This window comes from Drosophila gunungcola (genome assembly GCF_025200985.1).
Source record: "Drosophila gunungcola strain Sukarami chromosome 3L unlocalized genomic scaffold, Dgunungcola_SK_2 000005F, whole genome shotgun sequence".
NCBI classification, from domain to species: domain Eukaryota; kingdom Metazoa; phylum Arthropoda; class Insecta; order Diptera; family Drosophilidae; genus Drosophila; species Drosophila gunungcola.
Window position 1 is genome coordinate 209,852 of NW_026453180.1, and position 22,865 is coordinate 232,716.

At 38.6% G+C, this 22,865-nt stretch overlaps 1 protein-coding gene across 10 annotated transcripts in view; it reads left to right on the forward strand.

The window, feature by feature from the left end:
* Positions 1-22,865, forward strand: part of LOC128259435 (formin-binding protein 1-like) — a 35,202-nt gene that overhangs the window by 10,616 nt on the left and 1,721 nt on the right. The window contains exons 3-11 of one of the 10 annotated variants that reach the window (XM_052991792.1): positions 15,334-15,449; positions 17,732-17,782; positions 19,303-19,447; positions 19,510-19,979; positions 20,047-20,233; positions 20,946-20,981; positions 21,730-22,079; positions 22,143-22,277; positions 22,694-22,860. In XM_052991792.1, the coding sequence (XP_052847752.1) occupies positions 15,334-15,449; positions 17,732-17,782; positions 19,303-19,447; positions 19,510-19,979; positions 20,047-20,233; positions 20,946-20,981; positions 21,730-22,079; positions 22,143-22,277; positions 22,694-22,860 (1,657 nt within the window). The remainder of the gene's footprint in view (positions 1-15,333; positions 15,450-17,731; positions 17,783-19,302; positions 19,448-19,509; positions 19,980-20,046; positions 20,234-20,945; positions 20,982-21,729; positions 22,080-22,142; positions 22,278-22,693; positions 22,861-22,865) is intronic. The other 9 variants (XM_052991793.1, XM_052991796.1, XM_052991797.1 and 6 more) reach the window with 9 other exon arrangements.

Consider the following 22,865-nt stretch of genomic DNA (forward strand, 5'->3'; position numbering starts at 1 on the left):
GTTAAGAAGAGGTGGGTTAAGCGGAGGTGGGTGGTTGGGAAAGGGGAATGGAAAGGGGATCCCCGGAGCATTGCACTCGCCGTCATTGTGGAAAACTGTGCAAACTTGAGGCAGCTGCCAACTATTTTGCATCCATGTGAGTGTGCTCCTCAGTGTTCGTGACTCGTGTTTGTTTGCTTATTTGCTGTAAATAAGAAGATAGGAAGATTATGGAAAGATGGTAGCGCTGATTTGACGACGAACATAACTAAGTACTTTGCGGCGAGAACATTGACTTTGCCTCGTTTAAGGAAAATTGAGCTGTTCGCTTATTCAGTCCAGCGGTTATGTGCTGATACACTTATTTCCAGGAATATCTAAATTGGTTTATTGCTTGCCAGTTTTCGTTATGATAGGTGATTCATAGGAGAAACAATATTAGTATTGGCAAAATCAAGAGTTGCCTTTCATGGCGCCTTTATACAGTTTTAATCAGCTTTAACTTATATCTTCTTGGTATTTTTAGCCATATTTATCGTAGGAGTTTATCAAAATAACATTCTATTAGCCTTATAAAATTTGTACTTACTCTGAAAATGTTTGTAAAGTTTGGTGTATTTTATGGTTAATGTTTCTAGAATCACAAATTGGTATAAATTAGTTACATTAGAATAACTTAATTTTCCAGAGAATTTTTCATTGTTTTTTGGAGATACATCGATACATTTATTGTTTGTAAATCTGTTCCTTGTATATTTCATTTTGTATCATAAATCAAAAAAATGTAAACCAATGTTTAACGGAATCGGAAAATCTTTGTTTCTTAATTCAAAGAATTAAACCTTATAAGCTAACCATTTTTTTTCTTTTTCTTGCAGGTAAGTTCCAATTCACATTAATCAAGCGACGTGAAAAACAATTGCCATGTAAACAATTGGCTCGAAAAGCACTGTGAGTAAAGAAAAGTCTGGACTTGAGGTGAAGTGAATTTTCCAGCCAAAGGCAATGCATTCGGTTGAGCGAGTTTATTTTTATAAGACTTCGGCGCATTTATTATAAACAAAAGCAAGTTGATAGTCGTGATAGTGTTTACGTTAACATTGACTGCCAGTCAGTGGATCGAAACTGAACCCAAAAAAGAAAAGAAGAGAAAACTAGGGAGATACACAGAACCCGCCACCCACAGAAAACTGTTTTCCTTGACGCATTTCCGTGGCATTCTTATTTAGTAAACATCACGTCCAACTTTTCTTGGCCAGACAGAAACCATAACGATATTCCTCAAGCGGTTCTCCCGATTTTCCAAAAAAGGCCTGCTGCTGCTGGCTACTTTTACTTTATTTTCAATTGAAATCGAAAACGAATCAATTTGTATTTGAAACGCACTGCGTTCATAATTTGTTTATAGATTCGTATATTTACATTTCCGCATTTCGCTTTTGGGCACTTTCAGTTTTCATATGGGATGCCACCAGTCACTTGGATTATGCATTCGCTTTATTGTCTCGCCTCGATTTGATTTGCTGACTAATGGAAACTACTCCCCTCCGGCATAATTAACATTACAAATCATAAAGATTTCCAAGCGTCAACTCGATTTGCATTCCCATTGTATAGATAGCAACAACAACAAAAAAAAAAAATATGTTTTGATAAAAGATTTTGATGTTGTTTTTTTCGTATGTTTGCTTTAGTCATTTGTTTGTTAGTATTATTATTTATGCATTCTACGGCCGGGTCTTTCATAATTTCCTGACAAGTGCAAAACCGGTTTAGGGAAAGGTAAAAGAGAAATAAAGGGGAAGCTAGATGCATAATTTTATAAACAAATTGGGAAGTTGATTTTATTTTACGATCTCTCAACACAGAGGGGTTCTCTTTTGTTCATTTGCAAAAGTGAAAACTATTTTCTAACAGACAAAAAAACAAAGCTTTCAGTAATAAACAAATGAAATATCATTTGAATGGAAATTGAGAAGCGCCGCCAAGTCAATTTAACCTGTTAGGTCATCAAATTTGAGGCCTAATTTACATATAAATTTCGTTTCTTTAGAGAATTTTCTTAACGGCATTTCCCAGTTGCACTAAAAGCTAACTGTTGATGCGCTTTGGGGGAACTTTTAGAATACCTAACGGCTCACACAAACGAAAATATATAAAAAAAAATGATCTTAAAATAGCTGAATATAACACAAATAACAAGAGAGAGAAGAGAAGAAGCACTCAACTTATACGAATTTTCCGCAAAGAAAATAAAAATTCGCCCACGCCAAATGCTTTATACACATGAAAAGATCTTAAATTATAGGCCGATTGTATTCGAACATTTTGCAACACTTGTTATGAAATCACCGCAATATGCTTGATGTGATTTTCCATTTCCATTTTCCCCCTGGACGCCACCGAGGCGTTTTCCATCTGTAGAAATTGAACCAGGCCAGCTGAGCGAAACAATGGATCGCCACAGACCCAGACCCAGTCTCCCAGTCTCCGAGTCTCCGAGTTTTCGAGTCCAGTCCCAGACTGACTGGCACTTTGGGGCACGAAACGAGTTTGGAGATTTAATACTCCTCTGGCTGTGCTGGCTATTGGCTGCTAAAATGTTGGCAACCACCCGGCTCACAGCCGCTCCTGACCGACCATCCTCCGCATCGCATGCAGTCTGCATTTATCGTCGTCAAGCAGCTGGAACACCGTCTGAGCCTCACACACAAAAACGCTTCAAAGCCCCAGACCCTCGCCAAGTAAAACAAAACTCGTGTCTAAACAATGGCAAACTCAAACCGCGGGCAATTGAAACCAGAATTCGTTTGGTTTTGGTTTAGATTTTCACTTTTGCGGCTATTTTGACGGACACTCCCCCAACGACGAACCACTCACTTCCTCTATTCCTGCCGCCTTCACTCTTTCTCCCTTTCTTTTATTTGCTCTACTCAATTTCAGAATGAGTTCAAAACTGCAGTGGAAACTCGACTGGGAAATGCCCTGCATTGTAATTAAATTGGTTTTAATATTTTATACATCACTTGACCTACTAGAGAACCAAGCCTCAAATAAAAATTAACTATCCAGCACTTTTAGATCTCATTTAATGGTAATGTAATTTTTATTGCATTTTTTATTCAATAGAAAGTAACTTGTTTGTTTTATGATATAAAATATTTAATAATGGGCTGTATCTGGGCTATAAACGTGGAAAAAATGTTTAGTTCTCTTAACAACTATTGTGATTAGATACTGCAGGGGAAAAGTGACTAAAATGCCTGCATTCCATTTTCATTGGTAATAATATTCTATTTATTGCTTGGCTCCCTCATCTTTAATAGAAAAAATGAGGCTTGGTCTAGCCTAATAAAAACTTAACTTTATCATTGATTTTTTTTAACTTAATAGAAAGTACATTTTAAATATAGAGTTTTTATAGAGTTTTTATTTTAACATTAAATCTGGAATTTATCGGGGTTATGGGTATAAAAAATAAGTTTTATTTTCTTGATATCCATTGTGATTACATACTCCTCTATTACTGGGTAACGATGCAATCAAATCACGTTCGAAATGTAACTTATGTTGCCGTTCGAAAAGAGTTGACCAGGCACGTGTTTAACCCACACCCAAAACCCCTGATCCCCCGATCTTTTTCCGTCCAGCTCGTCAGGCAATTTACATTATTTTGTTCTAAGGTGCAGATGTTTCACAGAACGATGCTTTGTGTTTCTAGTTTTCGTATTTTTCTGCGCTTTTCACCGCCTTAATTGAAAGCGTTTGTTGACGGACCGGCTATTGTCTAAATGTTTGAACTGCGACTGTTAGTTAGTCACTTGGACTTGGACTTTGTCTGGGCAATTGGGTTGCGAGATTGACATTGACGCGAAATGAGATTGGGTTGCGAAAACAATGAGGCGCTTAGAAATAAACGAAATCCATAACAGAAACAGCTGGATGAAGATGGTTGAAATAACTTTGCGACAGACTGAAACTCTCTCACGTTCGGTGGAAGAAGGCAAAAGCGAGTTAACCTTTGTGAACTGGTCAAAAGTCGGAGTGCAGGCATTTTGTGACGTCACTAGGCAATCAACTCTCGGTCGCACACAAAAGGAAATCATTATCTCTTTGAAACTGATATTCAAATAGACAATAAAGCAATGATAAGTATTATAAATGCATTAACAAATCTTAAAACCAATGTTAAAAGGTGTTTTATTATTACAATTATTATGTAAAATAATAATCATAATTTGTAGAGATTTTTCTCTGTGCATCTACTATATATTAAATACAGTTTCATCTGCAGCTGCGATGCCGCAACATCGAGATGTTTGTCTGGTCAGTGAAATGCTGTCGTTTTTTTCTGTTGCTAGCTGTTTCTTATTAATTGACTTTTGAGTTGACTTGCTGGGCGAAATGGCAGCGCTTAATTTATTGCGCATACGCCCCGTTGTCTGTGGTTAGTAAAAGAGAGAGAGAAACAAGAAGAAGATGGGCCAATCTGCAGGAGGGGAGGGCACCCACAAGTTCGGAAGCAGACGCTTGAGGAAATTGATCAAGTTTTCCCACCCGCCAACCAAAGTGTCTTCGTTTTATACTCGCCATTTCTCATTGCATTTTCATGGTTCATAAATAAATGGAAATGGCAATATTCCCGCTCAATGAAATATGTGTAGATTATGTTTGTTATTTTTTGTTTTGATGTAAAAATAGCAAATGGATTGCAGTTGCGCTGTGCTGTAAACATTTCTTCTTTGTTGGGCATAAAAGCAGCGTGTGAGTAATTCATTCTGTTCTATGGATCGTGGAATACCAAGTATTTGCATTATAGTTAGCTAGTGTTTCTCTACGGCTAATTGCCACCTTGTTTTCCACGAAGCTATCGCCTCGTATAATCACCGAGAGTATGTAAATACATATGTGAGAAATTTTAATTGCCAGCAACGATCTTGTATGCTACATGTATGGCGGCATAGCCTAGAGATTGCAGTGTGCATCTCGTTGCTGCACCGCGCGAGATTAATGATAACTTTGAGGAGCTGAAAGTAAAGACATGAGAAATGAGTTACTCGGAAAATGCTGCCCAGCCTTTGTTGTTGCTCCAGTTTTCATCCAAACTTGCGCTGCAAGAGAGTTGCTGCATATTTGCTTGTACAAGCAACGGAAATGCAACAAATTTTTATGGCCACTCGGGAGCGAGTGGAGACACATAAAAAAAACAGACTCTTAACAGACTTGAAAAGCGAAACTCTGGCCACGCGGACCGAGGCTGATAAGGCCCGACCAGGGCTCTATTTATAGAGCGGGGCAGCTTTATCCAATCCGTGGTTCTGGGCGATGCCGAAGTCACCAGCAAGCCAGCAAGCCAGCTCTTTTAAGTCCATCGAATGTCCGGTCTTGCAGTTGCAGCTGAGCCTCGGAATTATTGGCCATGGTTCTGCTAGCTTGTTGATTTCTGTATTGGCCAAAGTAGTTCAACCTGTTCGGTGGCTTTGGCCCGGTCCCAAAGAATGTGGCTGCAAATTTATAGCTCTTTTTGCTTTCAGCTCTGCGCCGCTTACAACCGCTTCTATGTTCCATCTTCGGCACTCCACCGCGCTCTACCCCCCGCCTCTATTTTTAGCAGCATCCGCAGCGACATTAGCTTAGAAGAAAAAAAAATGGAAAAAAGATTAAACTTTCGTGGCAATTTACTTGCAAGATTTACGCAAAATGTTGCTGAAAAATGGTTAAGTCACATAAAGTAAATAAAAAGCGCCAGACGGCAGACTTTAGCTTCCCATCAAAATGGAATGTGAAGTACACAGAAAAAAATAGATTCTCTATAATAGATAGCTTCCTTTATATTCATTACCAAACTAAGCTTTATCGCTTATTGATCTTTATCATGGGGTATTCTCAACCTAGTTTTACCCCATTAATCTTGCCTAAAACGAATAGATTATCAATCATTATAATGTACAATTTTATAGTCTCGTTGATTGGAATTTGTGTTTGCTAGGTATTTGGGTTAAATTTTAAGATGTTTTGATAGATAAAGAAAACATTAATAGTAGTTTTATTATTATTTTTCGTTTACTAGAGAAAAGATCTGTGTGTCAGTTTTGGCAGCCAAATGTATTCAATGATCTTGCTACCTTCCAGTGTACTTGATGATTTTCTCAACTTATTTCCTAAGCCGCTTGTTTGGGCTAAGATGGTGTTTTGTGCTTTGATTCATGTTGACTTTTACTTACCTCTTTCGAAAAAAAAACGTAGTATTTTTATGGAAGATGAGATGATGGCAGGAAAAAGAAAATCCGTTGATCCGTTTGCCACGAACGTCACATTCAATCATTTCATTCACTCACTCACTCACTCACTGAAGGCTGTTTTTATTTTTTAGCTGGCCTAAGCTTTTGTTTTTAATTTTTTATTTACAAAGAGGGGACATCGTCTTCTCTTTTTCGCCTTCTCCTTTTCCCAGTTCTCAATTAAGTTTAATGAGCACATGAGCATTTTCATAATTGGAGCAAATTAACTTGAATGGCGCTTCTCAGCCAGAGATCCACTCCATATATGTGCTGTATATAAGGCGGAATCTGCCCGGAAGTGTTTGCCGTACTTATAGTTTGACTTGTAAGCTAAACTGCTTAAGTCTGACCAACTTCCCTCTTGTTTGTTGGCAGTTCACCTAACGAGCACCAATTGTCAACTGTTTGGTGTCTTTGCTCCGCATACACTATTTCTGCGGTTTTGGCACGTTTCGAGGTTACTTGGACAGCTGGCAATCAGCGAAATATAAATCAGTATAATAATAATAACAATAATAATAGTGATGGATAAATGAGAAGTATATCTGTATCTGGGAGCACTAGCACTACCTCTTCGCGGATGGCACATGTTTTGAAATTCTTGGCTTATCTTGAACTGTTTTCCTCCTCCCCATCTTTTGCTTTTTTCTACCACTTTTCTTCTGGCCATTGGAGACCACTTTACTGGCTGAACAGTTGGTCAATTAGTTCGTTTGTGGCTCTCAACATGAACTGCCTGCTCGGCTATTTGAATGCTGCCCGCAGCCTCAGCGAATCCGGAGTTGCAACTATTTTGGATCACAGGGATAGCCAAGTGGAATTTTGGGTGAGCTAGTGTGTGTGTGTGTGTGCCTGGTGGGGTTCGAAACCAGCAACAAGAATGCCCCGCAGGTGGTTAACTGGACAACCAGTTTGCAATTAAATGTCGCCGCTTAAATGTGATTTGATTCTTTGCATAACCGAAATGCAATTGAGCTTCGACTGCTTGCGGTAGATAGAGCTGATCGTGATTGCGCCAAACAAGTTGGTAATGCACTGTGGAAAAGTAGAGTACTTTATACTTAGAAAGATGCAATCGAGGAGCTTATTATAAATCTAAAATGAAAAGTGATACTTGCTTATAAAGTAGGGCTGAAGTTAAATATGCTAAGTGAAAAAGACACGAAATTTGCAGCTGGAAAACTCAATTTATGCTAGCTATAATTAGACATGTGAACAAAAATGTGATAGTGATTGCCTAATAAAACAAAACCTAACAAAACTTCATTAAAATAATATACAAAATTGTGTTTTGAGAATAAATTAATGTTTTTTCACATATTTTAAATGCAATAAAGTTTTAAAGAGGCATATTGCCACTTAAATTAGGCATTTTGGTAAAAGCTATATGATAATATATTTCAAAGAAAAATACTGTTAGCCACCTCTTATCCCTAAAATACGAAAAGATAAATGTTTAACGACGTTATTAAAGACGGTAAAATTGAGTTTTTTAATAGAAAACATACGATAATTTATTTTAAAATAAAATAGGATAGGATAGCTGCTGTCCACCTCTTCCTCTTAAAATATTAAAGACTTTTCACATCGAGTTGTAGATAGATTATAATTTATTTTTAAGAAAAATACAATTATAGGATGTCTGTTTTCCACCACTTCTCGTAAAATATTAAAAGAGGTGGATTGCAGGAGAAAACCTTTGATCTCTTAGACAATCAGTGCTTGGCCAAAGAACTATTCATCAGCAGTCTTGGCCCGGAGGCCACATATTATTCATTTTCATTTACATCCACCGTTTGGGGCTGGCCATCTCTAATGATCTCGGGAGTCTGGGGCTCCAGCACTTGACCAACGGCCAACGGCTTCTGCTGGCTGGCTGGCTGGCTGGCGGCTACTCTTTTGCTTCTGTGATTCTGTTGGCCACGTTGAAAGTTAAAGTTCAACTGAACGCGATGTGGCTCAACTATTTTTATGATTACAACTTTGCGGTGCCTAACGGTTCACACGCGAGATAGCCAGAAAGCAGAGACATATGTTTTTCATTCTAGCCAATGTTTTATGCTTCCTGTTTTGTAGCCGTGAGCATTATCCGCTCGAGCGGATGCTTCTGGCCAAGATCATGTTGCACTAGGTTTTCGGTTTTTTTTCTCGTTTTTCTCCCGCCTCTGTTGAATTTCCACATTTTTAACTGTGAAAAGGCGTCGCTTGATTTATTCATTTATTCATTTCTGCATGCATGATTGCATATTTACATGTGTAATTATCAAGTTGCGCCAATTTGTTAGCCACTTATGCGATTCTAAGTTCTCTTATTTTGTGTTATTTATGAATGTAATGGTTTTATTTTTGTAAGCACTGTACTGTGATCTAATTGGATAGCTTGTCTTTGATGTTTGACCGACGTGACCTAAATATCGATTTATGTGTGCGAAAAGTGCGGGAAAAACAAAAACTTAGAAGAGTTATTTAATCAATAGCGAGCGGCACAAACGGCAACTGCACCAATGGGTTAATGTGCTAATTTTGGGTTCCCACTGTCAACAACAATTTGCGGCGAGTGTGTGGAGAGTGTGGGTGATAAAGAGGAAGTGGCAAACGACATGTAAATAAAGATCCAGTGTGGAGTGGGCGGGAAATGGGAGCAGAGTTTTCCACGGAGCAGCAGCATTGAGGCGGAAAATCGTTACAGCAAATTAACTGAAAATGAGCAGAAAAAAAGAAGAAGAAGGAAAGCCAAGCCGCTTATAAATAGAAATGGAAATGGAAAATGGCAGGAAAACGGGTCAGGAGTTGCTTCTTTAGTTTCGTTTTTCTCCCACTCATTGTCTTTGGCAATTGTTAGGGAAATTTCTGCGGAAAACCGCTGCTAAATTGCTCTTGAAGTTGTTATTCATGTGGGTATTTTTTTAGTAGACCACCTAATAACCGATTTAAGATAAGACACTCAAAGCAAAAAGTCTGATATTTTGTATTTTTAAAATCAACTTAAAAATAGTTCACACGCTTTGACTTTAATTTATGGTCTTAAACTTTTTATTAGTAAAAAGCCGACTGATTTGGCGGGGTCATCGCACTGACCTGGCTTAATGAAAAAACTGATAAAAAAAAAAAAAGTGGCTGTAAAGCTTTCACATAAACAACATTTTCATTAGGCGTCACGACAAACAAAGGCGCCGCCCAAACGTTGTCATGCTAAACTGAAAAAACATCACCGAGTAGGCGGCAAGAAGGGGCGTGGCGGAAGCCATTGGACATATAGACATGTAGACATACCGCCATCGGTTGCATGTTGCACTCACTGAGGGCAATGTCAATTTGCGTCGGCCAAGGGAACACTCATCATCGAACATCACAGTCACAGTCATAGTCATAGTCATCCACTAAATGTCGACTGGGTGCAGCGGCAACAGCAAAAACAATTCATCGTCATGCCGGGCGGTCAACTTCACTATCGATATGATGTATACCCCCTCCAACTTGTCCCTATATGTTTGTGTATATTATTACTTCCCCTGCTTATCAGCTGCCATGAATATGTTGCTGTTGTACATGTTGCTGTTGCTGCTGCTTCAGTTGCTGCTGCTTCAGTTGCTGCTGCTGTTGCTGTTGTTTGCGTGCCACGTCCGTTGCAGATAAAAACGCGTGCTGCGGAACTTCCATTGAGCGGGCTGCCCATGAGCTGAATCCGTTGTTCGTTCGGTTGTGTTCTTCTCCAAGAATTCATCATTCATGCACTGCCAGAAAATACATTAATAACTTCTGAAAATGTATTTCATTTAAATGCGTTAATCTGAAGTTGGTTTACTTTATAATCTCTTCTGCTCTGTTTAACATAAATAGCTAATTGCATAAACAAAACATAATCTTAATGAATTGCAAGATTGATAGTTTATTCCATGAAAATTAGATGCGCATTGAAAAATATAGTCATTTAAGAAAAACGTTATATAGAGTGATATGATTCAAATAAAATAATATGTTAGATAATATAATATAAGATTTAATTGACATTTTTGTAAAGATAGAAAGAAGAATTTAGTACAAATTCACATCAAGAGCGTTTAAGACACACAAAGTGTTAATGAATAATCCTTGCCTAATTCATTTATTTTATGTTCCTTTACAATCAGCCTTTCCAGCCAATTCTGTTGCCAAGTGTAGTGCAGCAACTAACTTTGGTTAGATTCGTTGTTTAAGCCACCCTATTCTGCTTGAGCCGCTGCCTATGGCTTCCAAAACCGCAGCTAAAAAACAAAACAAACCGGCGGTGGTAACAAAATCGTTGCTAGCGCAACCCAAAGCCAAAAGCCCCAACCCACCGTGGTGGTGCACCTGTTACCCAGTTTTATTTAGTTTTAGCCGTTGGCATTGCCAGCTCGGTTAGTCGGTCGTCCAAACTGGGTCTCTCTCCTAATCGCTGGCAAACCAAACCAAAGCAAAGCAAAACAAAAGCCAAAACCGAGGCAAAAGGAAGCCAACGTTTCTGGTCGAGTGCACTCCTGCAATTGTAATGCAAACAGGAACCATATTGTACCACCAGGTATTAACCGATCGGTTAAGATACGTATATATATATATATATATATATAGTAGTTTAAGAGCGAGATAGTCAAATGCCAGACAGACGCCGTCAACGCTTTCTGCTTCAATTGACACCCTCTTGTGTGTTGCAGTTGCAGTTGTAGTTGCAATGATCGTTGCAGTTGCATTTGGCAGTCATTGGTAGTTACATAAAGGCAATTGACAGGGCGCTCGGGGTCTATAGGCCATGCAGATTTCCCTTTACCGTTGTGTTACCAACTCTTGTGCAACCGTCTGGTTTCTGCTCCCTGATTATAGCGGTTACCATGGCTTAACTAGATCGGCGAGGGGTGAACGCTGTAGGGTATTGTCATTATCTAATGCAACAATCATAAATTACTCACCGAATTGTAGCTATCAGCAACAGTTCTACAGTTAACTGGTTTGGCGGTTAAAAATATAGTAAGTACTTCCTATGAGATAATATGGCAGCCTCAGGAAAACAAACTGATTGCTTGGTTGTGATGAGAATTCTTAAACTGTGGGGTTACTAAAAATTCTTTGATTTGTTATTATATTGTTATTATTATTATTGAACAAGTTGCTATAAGGCTATAACCGTTTTTTTTTTATAAATTAAACCAAATACAATAGTTCTTTACAGTTTAAGAATTATTTTTAGAAGTTAAAAACTATAAATCCTCTCACTACCAACAGTATAAGTTGTTGATTTTATTATTCTTTATTACAACTTCCACACCCAATTAAATTGATTAATATGTTGACAAAATTTTATTGCAGTTATAAATTAAAAATATTGTAAATATTTAAAGAATACCATCATAATTCTTGCACCACCAAACAATATAATAAATAAAATAATACTTTTCTCGATTATCATCATTATTTACTACAACGAAGCTCGTCCCCGTTCCACTTTTTCCCGCCTTTCCTTTTTGATCGAATGTCACGAGCCCTGAAACACGAATCGGAACGAATCGAAACCACGATTAAATTGATGGAACACATAAGAACACAGAACAATGCAATGTGGCGAACAAATAAAAATAAAAAGCGACAAAATGCGTTTAATCAGTCGGATCAGCCTTCAATCTTGACCCACTGAGCGGTGTCAGTGGGGCCTGGTTAATGGAATGCCCTTATATCGAATGCCCCAACGCACATTCCACACACTCGACTCGACATTGATTGCTCACACTTACCCTTTGAGAAAAGAAGGAAAAAAAAGAAAAAAAAAAAAAAAACAGTCCAAACAATCGATGACAATCTTCAATCGAATTTAACACTTTTCAATGTTTTTTGTTTATTTCCCGGTCTCTGGCCGTTGCCAGCAATTTGTTAATTTCTTTATTGCTTTTTATTGTCATTGTTTTGCTGGGGTTGGACATTGTAAGAGTTATACCCTTCGCTCGCCCATTCTGATTGCTACACTTTGTTGATTGTTTTTGACGAGCCCCGAGATGATGACGGTGATGAACCAACTTGTGTCAAGTGAAAGTCATCAAGTGGCAGCTGGGAATCGGGATTGGTGCGTCTCTGGATTGAGGCCTTCTGCTAATAAACTCTGTGACATTCGATGATGCCCCCATGTAAAACTTTCGCCATGATTTATTGGCCAGCTTGGCTTGTTAGCTAGCCATCTTTTTTTTTTGTTGTTTGGTTTGTTTTGGATGCGGCGACATTAATCTTCCGGCTTTTGGGTGGTTAAATAAATAAATATTATTTAAATGCCAATGTCTTGGGATGCGATTGGATGTCATTAACCCGCGGGGCGAGAAAGAGAGATATGTGTGGCAGCTGGCAGCTGGCACCAAAACACATGTGTGCTCCACCTCGGTGCCAATTTGAAAGACCCTTGATTCCATTTCATTCCACTCCTTATATGCGCAGACTGCGACTGTCTCCGCGATCTTGGCATCGCGATCCGGTCAAGGTCAACAATGCGATCCGATTGGCAAATCGTCGACCTCGAGAGTCGTCTATCAATGTCAGAGCGACCCGTTGGATGAGCGGCAGCGATCATGTTCGGCCTCTCGGCATCCATAGAAATTCACTGAAAAATATCAGCCAACATAAGTGCTTCTTCCCACATTCCTACCTCTAATCAATCGATGATCGATGATCGATCGATCGATCGAACGCTCAGATCCCAGACACCCAGACATTCCTTTCTCACCTCATAATCTTGGCGACAGCATAAACTTATCTCAATCATTGCATTTGACTGAGCTGCTCTATCATTAAACATTCATATAAATCAACGGCACTAATGGCAACTTTCCTGCCTTAGCAAACGGCAGGCAATTTGCCATTCCATTTAATAAGACAAGTTGGAAAAACTGGCACGCATACACCCGTGGCTAGATAGATACATATGTATATGTATATAGGTGGAGCAGTCGAAGCAGATCAATTGGAAAAACAATTTCCCGCCGGCGGGGGGCGGGAATATTGCGCAAGCGCACCACCGCACTGTAACTGTGAAAAGTAAATTAATTTGATTTGATTTTCAGTAGAGCGAAGTAGTCTAGTTGATGGAAAGGCACTGCGGGGAAATTTCTACACCAAAAATATATGATCTTAAATTTGGTTTCTCAAAAGTTTTGTTTAATTTTTTCTTAAATTATAAACTAGGCAAAAGAAGTAGCTATAATTTAGGATTTCTGGAGTAATAATAATCTTGGTAAATTTTTACAATAAATCTTTACACCCAAAAAAATATGATTTTGACTGTGGAGAAAGAACAGTACTTTTTAATGTAATAGATTTCTGAACAATTAATTATTTATTTATTTCTAAGCAAGTAAATACGTGATCTAAACTTAATTGTAATAATTTTTTTAAAACAATTTTTAATTATGGTATCAGTTATCTTGAGAAGTAATTAATGGCTAAGATATTTTTCATATAGAAAATCTATAAAAAACATTTTGATATTAAAATGTTTTTATCTTGAGAAATCAACTTACCATTGATTAAAATATTTTTCTCTGTGCTTGTCAGGCATATTCGATTATATAAACAGGCCACTTCCCAGGGGCACAAGTGACAGATGGCCGTATTTTATAGGCCCAGTTTAAAGCTCGAGTCGAGTCGTGTTGAGTCCTGGTGGCTTCCACCCACATCGTGTGGCCAACGCCAACGGCAGTGGTTGCAACTCAATTACTGCAGCTCCTCGCATGACATTTGTGCCTTGTCGGCTGACACTTTTCCCATTTTTCCACGCGAAAAACGCTTTTCATTGAGTGTGCTGTGCCAAGATGTGCCACACCTTGAAGCGGGTGAAAGTTTCTCTGTGACGCAAGGCGCGACAACGTGAAATAAAAGCCAATAAATACAGCCCAAATCAAACAAATTCTACAAACGCACTCGATAATGGTGTATTGAAAGCAGCCGTAATTGACAATTGTTTTAATTAATGGCGGGCACGTTTATAAATGAGCAAATGAAAGAAAATCGAACGCCAAAACGTTGCCAAGTTTCACTGTTAACAACTGAAATTATTATAATCACATTGAGACAAAATTACAAAATTTGGCAAGACCGCGAAGAAGACACCAAAAAAAAAAAAACACAGACAGCGTAAATTTTCGACAATTTACCAACGCTTCGGAATGGTTTGTTTGGGCCATGATCGGAACTGGGTTTCATTATGTAATTGATGTTAATTTCATGACTCTCTGCCTGAACTTCAAATGCAAATTGGCTACGCGTCTTGTCTGTGTGCCATTTAAGCGCTTTTTAGAGATTTGTTCAGCTGACTTTACTTAAAATTCAAATCTGCTTGCCACCGATGATTGCGTTTGGGGGCGTGATTGGCAGCTAAGTCGGCCAAAACGGCAGCGTCTTTTGAAGTGCCTAGGCTGGTTGTTGGTTTGTTTTTTATTTTTTGCCAGCGTGCGAAAATAAAATCAAAAGTGGAGCGCAGTTTGTTTTGATTGTTGTTAGGTCGCTATTGACAAACAGTATATTGAAAAGTGTTGCAAATTGCCCACAAAGGCAGCCAATGAAAATAAGAAAAAAAAAAAGAAAATAGCCCCAGAGATAGGTGGATATTATGTCATAACGCTCGACGAGGAGGAAGTGACTGCCCATATTTGTGTCAGCGGTTAGCTACTAATGATACATATCTCTGCAAATACCCATGCCATAAATTAATCACACTAAATTGTCAACTAGTAGCGTTTAAAATTCAGTTCCCTCCTATTTAAGGCTAATGAGTTAATGGTGCAGTTTTGAAGATTTGAAAGCTGTATGAATCAATCCATTGTGCCATTGTATATTGTATAAGATAGATCCATATCCAGTGCTTGAGTATAAGTGAATTCCATTTGCTACGCAGTATCATTCGTATATCGAGCTAATTAAAAAATTAGATTAATTTCGTATTATTTTTGCTCTGTCCTCGTTCTTTTTTTCTTTTTTTATCGCGATTTACGCATTTGCCTTGGCTCAATGTCAAAAAGGCATTAAGTGTTATTTATTCGGATTTTTCTAATAGATTCCATATGTACATTTTCTATGCTTTCAGGATCAAAACGAGAATCTGGCGATACACACAAACAGAGGCATCGATGCTCTGGACAAGTATGCCAACTTCTTACGCGATCGAGTGGCCATAGAAACGGAATATGCCGGCAAACTAAGGTGAGTTCGCAAAATCAACCAAGTGTCGAATATAAATTACGGGTTAAGCTGGCAGCCAATAAATATTCAATTAAAAAATGATTTACTATTCCAAAGAAATAGAAAAAAAGTGTAAGGTAGACTTCGATACATCAATTTAATTTGAATAATATTTATGAATTATTTTTTAGGAATTTTGAAAAACTTTGACTGGCCTTAACATATAAAGTTTTCTTTTTGTGGCTGTCTACTTTAAAGAGGATTATAATAATTTAAGATTAATTTCAAATGTGTATAAGGTACTCATTTACAAATGCCATGACTAGTAAAAACAATGGATGAGGTTTTTTTAAAATTGTTAATAAAATATGACAGTAATTGAGTTTAATCTCTAAAATTGCCTTGTGTATTTTATATTAATTTCAGACATTTTTGCTTGCTAGTTTTCACATTCTTGTAAGGTATTGCAAAGCGCCACCAAATTTGGCCTTAACAAATAGCCAATTAAATATAAATATTTTGTATTAAGCACTTTTTTTTTACGAGTTGCATCTGGCCTCACCCATTTGTGGCATGTCTTTTCGCTTTTGGCAGCCGAATAATGTTCTCGCTAATGTAAAACCATCAAAACAAAAACCACAGAAAAAAATAGCAGCTACCAAGAAATAAGCACAAGGTCGTCCACTTGTGGAAGTGATTGCCCAGCTGTCCAGCAGGCTCCTTTCCAGGCTAAAACAGAAAAAAAATATAAAACCAAAAATCGTGTAGGCTTAAAACGTATTTAATTCAAGTCTTTGTTTGCACATTTTGTTTTCTGCAACCTTCGACGGCCACAGAACAACGCGCCATAAACAATAATCGTAAATAGTTAATTGTGTGCATTTATACTTTTGTACTTGTGGCGCATTTCAATTACGGCTGATAGGTTTATGGATCCCGGGGAATTTGGTGAGCTGCAAGCTGCACCCCTGTAAATTGCACTAAATTGAGTGACACCCGAGTAAGCCACGACCTGCCCCACGCAATTGACACGCGACTGCTGGTTCCACTCCACAGCTCCCCTTTCCCCAGAAAAAAAAAACTGGACATGTGGGGGACCTAATGGGATTAGGCTTCGGCTTCGGTTACCCAGACGATTGCCCAACATGGCAGCGTGGGTCGTCGCTGGCTGTCAGTCCGTCATAATTGTTTAATTTAAGCGAAGATTATGTTGCCTGCCCCTCTTCCGCCGCCAAGGTGTTTATTTCAAGAGGGGGCATCGCTGGTTTCCCACTGCCGCCAAGTTCCCACAATGAGTCGGAGCTTTGCTTGATGACTCCGCTTCGACTTCGACTTCAGCTTCATCTTCAGCTTCAGCTTTAGCCGCAGATTCAGTTTCTTCTGCTAGGCAACTAGCCAGCTATCCATCCGGATGGTGGGACTGAACTGTGGCCCCTGATATGGCTGGGAGCTACCGTCTTGACTTGTTTTAATGACTTTATCATTACGCGTCTAACATAACATAGGTGCAGTTTTACACTCATACTTAAATCTAGTTGTCTAGGTGTCCACGATATACAGCTCTTTTATGCTTTTTTAATGTGAATTTTCTTAAATGGGGAATTTCCAAAACTGGCACGAAAACATTAAATTTTATAACAATACCTTAACAATGCCATCTAGAAAATTCAAATAAAATATTTTCTGAGTTTAAGATAAAAATTTTTTTTAGGTACACTTTCAAACTGACATTTTAAGTGATCTCATTTTGAAATTTATCTAAGGCTGTTAAAACTTAAAATACATTTTTTCAAATATTCTTCAGTAGTTATTGTAGTTAATTGATTTTAAAAATTTTTAATGTCAACTACAATCAACATTAATTACATTTTTAATGCCAACTAGAATGAATATTTAATGCGTTTTATTTTAAAATATTCTTCTGAAGCTATTCTAATTGATTCGTAAAATTTGTAATACCGATCTCTAAAATATCAATTTCTTTTTGGTTTTCCAAGTGTATTTGTACTCTGAGCTGGAGTCGGGATGAGACCCAGTAGCAGTAGCAACTAGACCACAAAGCCGCCACATGAAAACTATAAGGAAAAACTGTATTAAAATGCGCGGCGCAGTGAAATCTTTCGCGTGCTCCGCCTTGGCAATCGCAAAATGAAAAGTCTCGTGTAAATGCAAATGCTGCTTCTGCTGCTGCTGCTGCTGCCACTATTATTATTATTATTATTTCTTTCTATGCATAAACAAAGTTTCACTAATGCCATGATTTTGATTTTACCTTTCGTTTTTCTTTTTTGTTTCTCTTGCAGGCGCCTAGTGAAAAACTACCAGCCCAAAAAGAAGGAGGAGGAAGACTATGAGTAAGCATTAACCAAAAAACGCGAGCAAAAGCGAAAACAATATACAATTTACCTTTTGCCTTTTTCGTTTGTTAAATGTTTTGGAAAATTATCCGTAATTTGTTGCACTTTGTTTGCCATATTTGTCGGCAATGTGCTAAGTGGATTGGGCTGGGATAATCTCATATGACTCTCGCTCTAATTGTGCGTGCTGTGTGCCATTCAAATTGCGCTAAAAAAAAAAAATCCACTTGGAGGTGGATCTGGAGCTGGAGCTGGACTGAGACTCAAGTAGTTTAGTGTGTGTGTGGTCTGGGAATCTCAGTTTTTAATTACACGCCATGCAAATCTGGCCCAACTGACTGACATCATGACCCGCAAATAGATCCGTGGATTTGACTGTTTGAATGTGGCATGTGTGTAACATGACAATGAAGCTACAGCCATGACGAAAGCCAAGTGGAAGACTTGGTAATGAAATGCCAAGCGCTTTGCCATATTCAGTTGTAAAATCCATAAATTTATGCCCTCCTCGTTCCTCCGGCCATATAAAGTGGCCATTCTGACAGACGGCGGTGATAGACGGACGGACCAACGGACGGACGGACGCAGGGAGTCCGGATCCGCGTGGGCGTTCCACAGCGCGTGTCCAACTCTGTCAATCCGAGAGCTCTATAAATCTAGCCCTCGGCTACGGGCTTGAGTTCACCAGCAAAAGCTATAGGTCTGCACAGAGAAAAAAATTGTATTAATATGGTCATCACAATGTAATAAATATTAAAATGTACACTGTACATGGACTCGTAAAAACAAATATATGATTTTTGAATTCAAAGTCATACATTGCATATTTAAATTGCAAAAATAAAAAGCTGGCTATAGAGTTCTACATTCACATTGCATATTTAAATTGTAAAAACAAATAGCTGGATATTGAATTTGAAATTTAAAATTGCATAACTAAATTAAATATTATATTATAATTTAAATACAACACATAGTAAATATTTTAATATTTAATGTGCAAAATATTGGAAAAATATCCTTTTATATGATTTATAATTTAAATATCTAAAATATTAAACTCAAATTATTTAAAAAAGCTTAAATCATCAATGGATAAAAATAAAAGCAAATCTTGAAATTTATTATTTAAATTAGTATAAGTTCTTTGATTTACTACGTTTTTATAATCAGAATATACATTATATTTTAGCTTGACTATTTTAATAAGTTTGATTTTGAACATTTTTGTATAAAATTTATTTAAAAGAATTTTATTGCAAATTAAAAAAAAAAAAAATTAACAATTAGTAAAATTTAAAAGAAGTAATGGCTATTAAAAAAAAACGTTAAATTAAAGGCTCATAAAAATACTTTCTTAAATGGATTGTAAAAGTTAGTGCCTATTAAAGCTCTGCATTATTGTTGAAAACCAGTGACCAGGCTTTTATTTTTCTCTGTGCATTAAAACTCTTACTGCTTCTCAGGCGCAAATTGGCGTAGGTCGAACTGATTCACATGCTCCCATTACATTGCAGATTCACATCGATGCAGGCGTTCCGCAATGTGCTCAAGGAGGTGGGCGATCTGGCGGGTCAGCGCGAGGTGGTGTCCGAATCCCTGCAGCTGCAGATCATCGCGGGAGTGACGCTCCTGTCCAAGACACTGCGCGAAGAACGCAAGGTGGGTGATAATGATTAAAGTAAGCTTAACTATAACTAATAAATAAATATGAATGCCCACAGAAATGCCTTAGCGATGGTGCCTCCCTGCAGCAAAACCTCACCACACAGCTCTCCTCGCTGGACCGGGCCAAGCGGAACTACGAGAAGGCGTACCGCGACTCGGAGAAGGCGGTGGACAGCTACAAGCGGGCGGACATGGACCTCAATCTCAGCCGGGCCGAGGTGGAGCGCTACAAGAACGTGATGACTTCGAAGATCCAGCAGTCGGACGATGCGAAGAACGAGTACGCCAATCAGCTGCAAAAGACGAACAATCTGCAGCAACAGCACTTCAGCATGTTGCTGCCGGCTGTGCTCAATCGTCTGCAGGAGCTGGACGAGAAGCGCACCCGGGGATTCCGGGAGTTCATTGTGGGTGCAGCGGATGTGGAGTCCTCGGTGGCGCCCATCATTGCCCGCTGCATGGAGGGCATTGTGAAGGCCGGCGAGTCCATCAACGAGAAGGAGGATACCTTCAAAGTCATAGAAAGGTTGGCTTTTGTTATATGCAAATTTTATGAGCCATGAGCTATTAACTCACCTGAGTTGCTTTTGCAGATACCAATCTGGTTTCACGCCACCAAGAGACATACCTTTCGAGGACCTCTCCAAGTGCGATCCGGATTCCGTGCAGGATTCGCACTACAGCAACTCGACATCGAACCACCTGACCATGCGGGGCACGATGAGTGCCAACAAGCTGAAGAAACGTGTGGGCATCTTCAACATCTTCGGCAGCAACAAGGTGAGCAAGTTCGTGGCCGATTCCGCGGGGATGACCCTACTTTTGAGAGTTTTCAGTTAACTTCCTCACTTGTCCGTTCCACTGTGTATGCACCAGAGCCTCTTTTCCGTTGAGACGCTTCTTGATTAGTTGTTAAGTTCGATGTTCTAAATAATACCACATAAGTCGTAGGTCTTGGTTTCGGTTCGTGTCTCTCCTTATGGTTTACTCATCCAGTCTTCTCTCTTTTCCGTTCTATTTCTATATATTAATTTGATCGAATCTCGATTACCATATCTTTATTTCACTTGGACATGGTTCTGCCTCTTTCCGTAAGTACCAAGTGTCCAAAGTCCTCGATTCGTGTCCTCTCCATGCATAATTGATCGGCGTTTCCATATATACATACATCGCCTCACCCCCTCGGATTGCTTATGAATTGCCATGTTTTGTGTCTCATTTACTAATACTTTTGTGCTTTGAGTTAACCTTCACCAACTGCAAACTTATCCCAAATCCAAGCTTTTTCTATAATTCACAAATATTAATTGATTAACTCTTGATTTCTATTTTTGTACACATATTTGTTGCTGCCATTCGATTTTGAAATGATTAAAATGCTTATAATCACACGAACACAACACAAAAACCACTGACAAACATGTGATACAATTTCCAAAAAAAAAAATGCAAACCTACAAAATAAATTACTAAATCAATTCGCTGCCAATAGCAACGGCAGATAATTGAAGCCTGTATCACCATGAAGGTATGATAAATCTTTCAGCTCTCTCCCAACTAACTAAATAACTAACTCTAAACTTAACTAAGCCTAGCCTTAACTAGTCCCTTACGATTAATCTTAATAACACCACTATCTCGCTATCTACTAATCACAATCAGCTAAATGCAAATCTAAACATCACTAGCATTTCATTAATAATAATTAATAGTCTGAGCCACTTTCACTTTAAACGCCTGAACGCAAAAAGATCGGCATATTCTTGGCTTGATTTAACATGGTCAAGTTCTAAAAATAACACCACCAATTATCCTCAAACATTTAAATTAACCAGTAAAATTTTAGCTAACTAGCTGAAAGCCACAGCAGCACACTCACACATTATTACTTTTAGTTGTAAACTTGTATTTTTTTTTTTTATGTGCCATTTGAGCTTTGGAAAATCCCTTTGCATGATTGAAAGCCATTCGTTCCATTTCTTTAATACTTTTTTATGGTACCTTTTAATAGCCTGTTGGTTTAATTTGATTGATGTTGAAAGCGGGTCATTGGATTATCAAAATATTTGCATTTATTGTTTTGTTTGTTTATGTTTCTTTGTGACTCTTCTGTTGTTTGTACTGATTTGAATCACTGCGAGCAACTTGTTGTGTCTTGTGGATGTCTTGTCCTTTTTAGTCCTGATTTGTAATGTATTCCATTGCATTTGCCTCTTAAGAAATCATTTAGGATATTTGTTTGGAACACCAACTAATCGTAATTGTAATTGCCACAGAATTCCCTGACTGCCGATGGTCAAAAGGAGGACTTTAGCGATCTGCCACCGAACCAGCGGAGAAAGAAGCTGCAGGCGAAGATCGCCGAGCTGCAGCAGAAGATCGCCCAGGAAACAAATGCCCGGGATGGCCTGATGAAGATGAAGATCGTCTATGAGGCGAACTCTTCGCTGGGCAATCCCATGACCGTCGAGGGACAACTGAACGAGTCGGAGCACAAGCTGGAGAAGCTGAAGGTGGATCTGAAGAAGTATCAGGGCTTCCTGGAGAAGGCCAGCCAAGTGCCGGTGGCCACCAGTAGTCCGCAGGCGAATCGAAATCAATTGCAAAACGGTCACCGAACCTCTAGGTGAGTTTGCAGTCTTACTATTCCTTAAAGAAGATCCCCTAATGTTGAAGTATTCGTTTTTAGACATTCCAATGGCAGTGCCGATGACCATCATGACGATGGCGATGACCAGCCCGATGATGCTGGCAGCTTAAGCAGGTCAGATTCTGAGGATAATGTGGCGCAAATACAAAATGGGCATAATAATAACAATAACGGGTACACTCATAAGTCTACGTTCAATGTTTATATATATATATGAATATATCTCTCACCCACATACACTACTCGTACATACATTATCGTAGCATTATGTTTTGGCATCGCATATCTAATCTGTATTATTTAATTCGATCATACTATCACTGCACTACTTTATATGGTGTGTGGCATTTTCTTTGGTGTTGGTTCGTCTTCACTCATTCACAAAATCTATAAAGAAATAACAGCCCAGAAAGTCCACAATATGCCAAAGATACAAAATTTATTAAACAAATTAGCTTTAACTTTTAATTTGTAGCTACAATTTAATTCTTTATTTTACTTACACCCTACATGATGACACTTAATAATGTGAAAATTGCAACTTCTTCAAATATTTCGTTTCATTTTGCCTTTTCCATGGTGAAATCCAGCAGTTCGGCAAGTCCCGAGAGCGGCCTGGGCACATCGCACACATCCCTGCCAGGATCGGGACAGGGCAGTGCCAACGAGAATGCGATTGGCGAGGATACCTACTATGAAACGGAAGTGGAGACCCTTAATCCGCTGGGCACATGTAAAGCCCTCTATCCTTTCGAAGGTAAG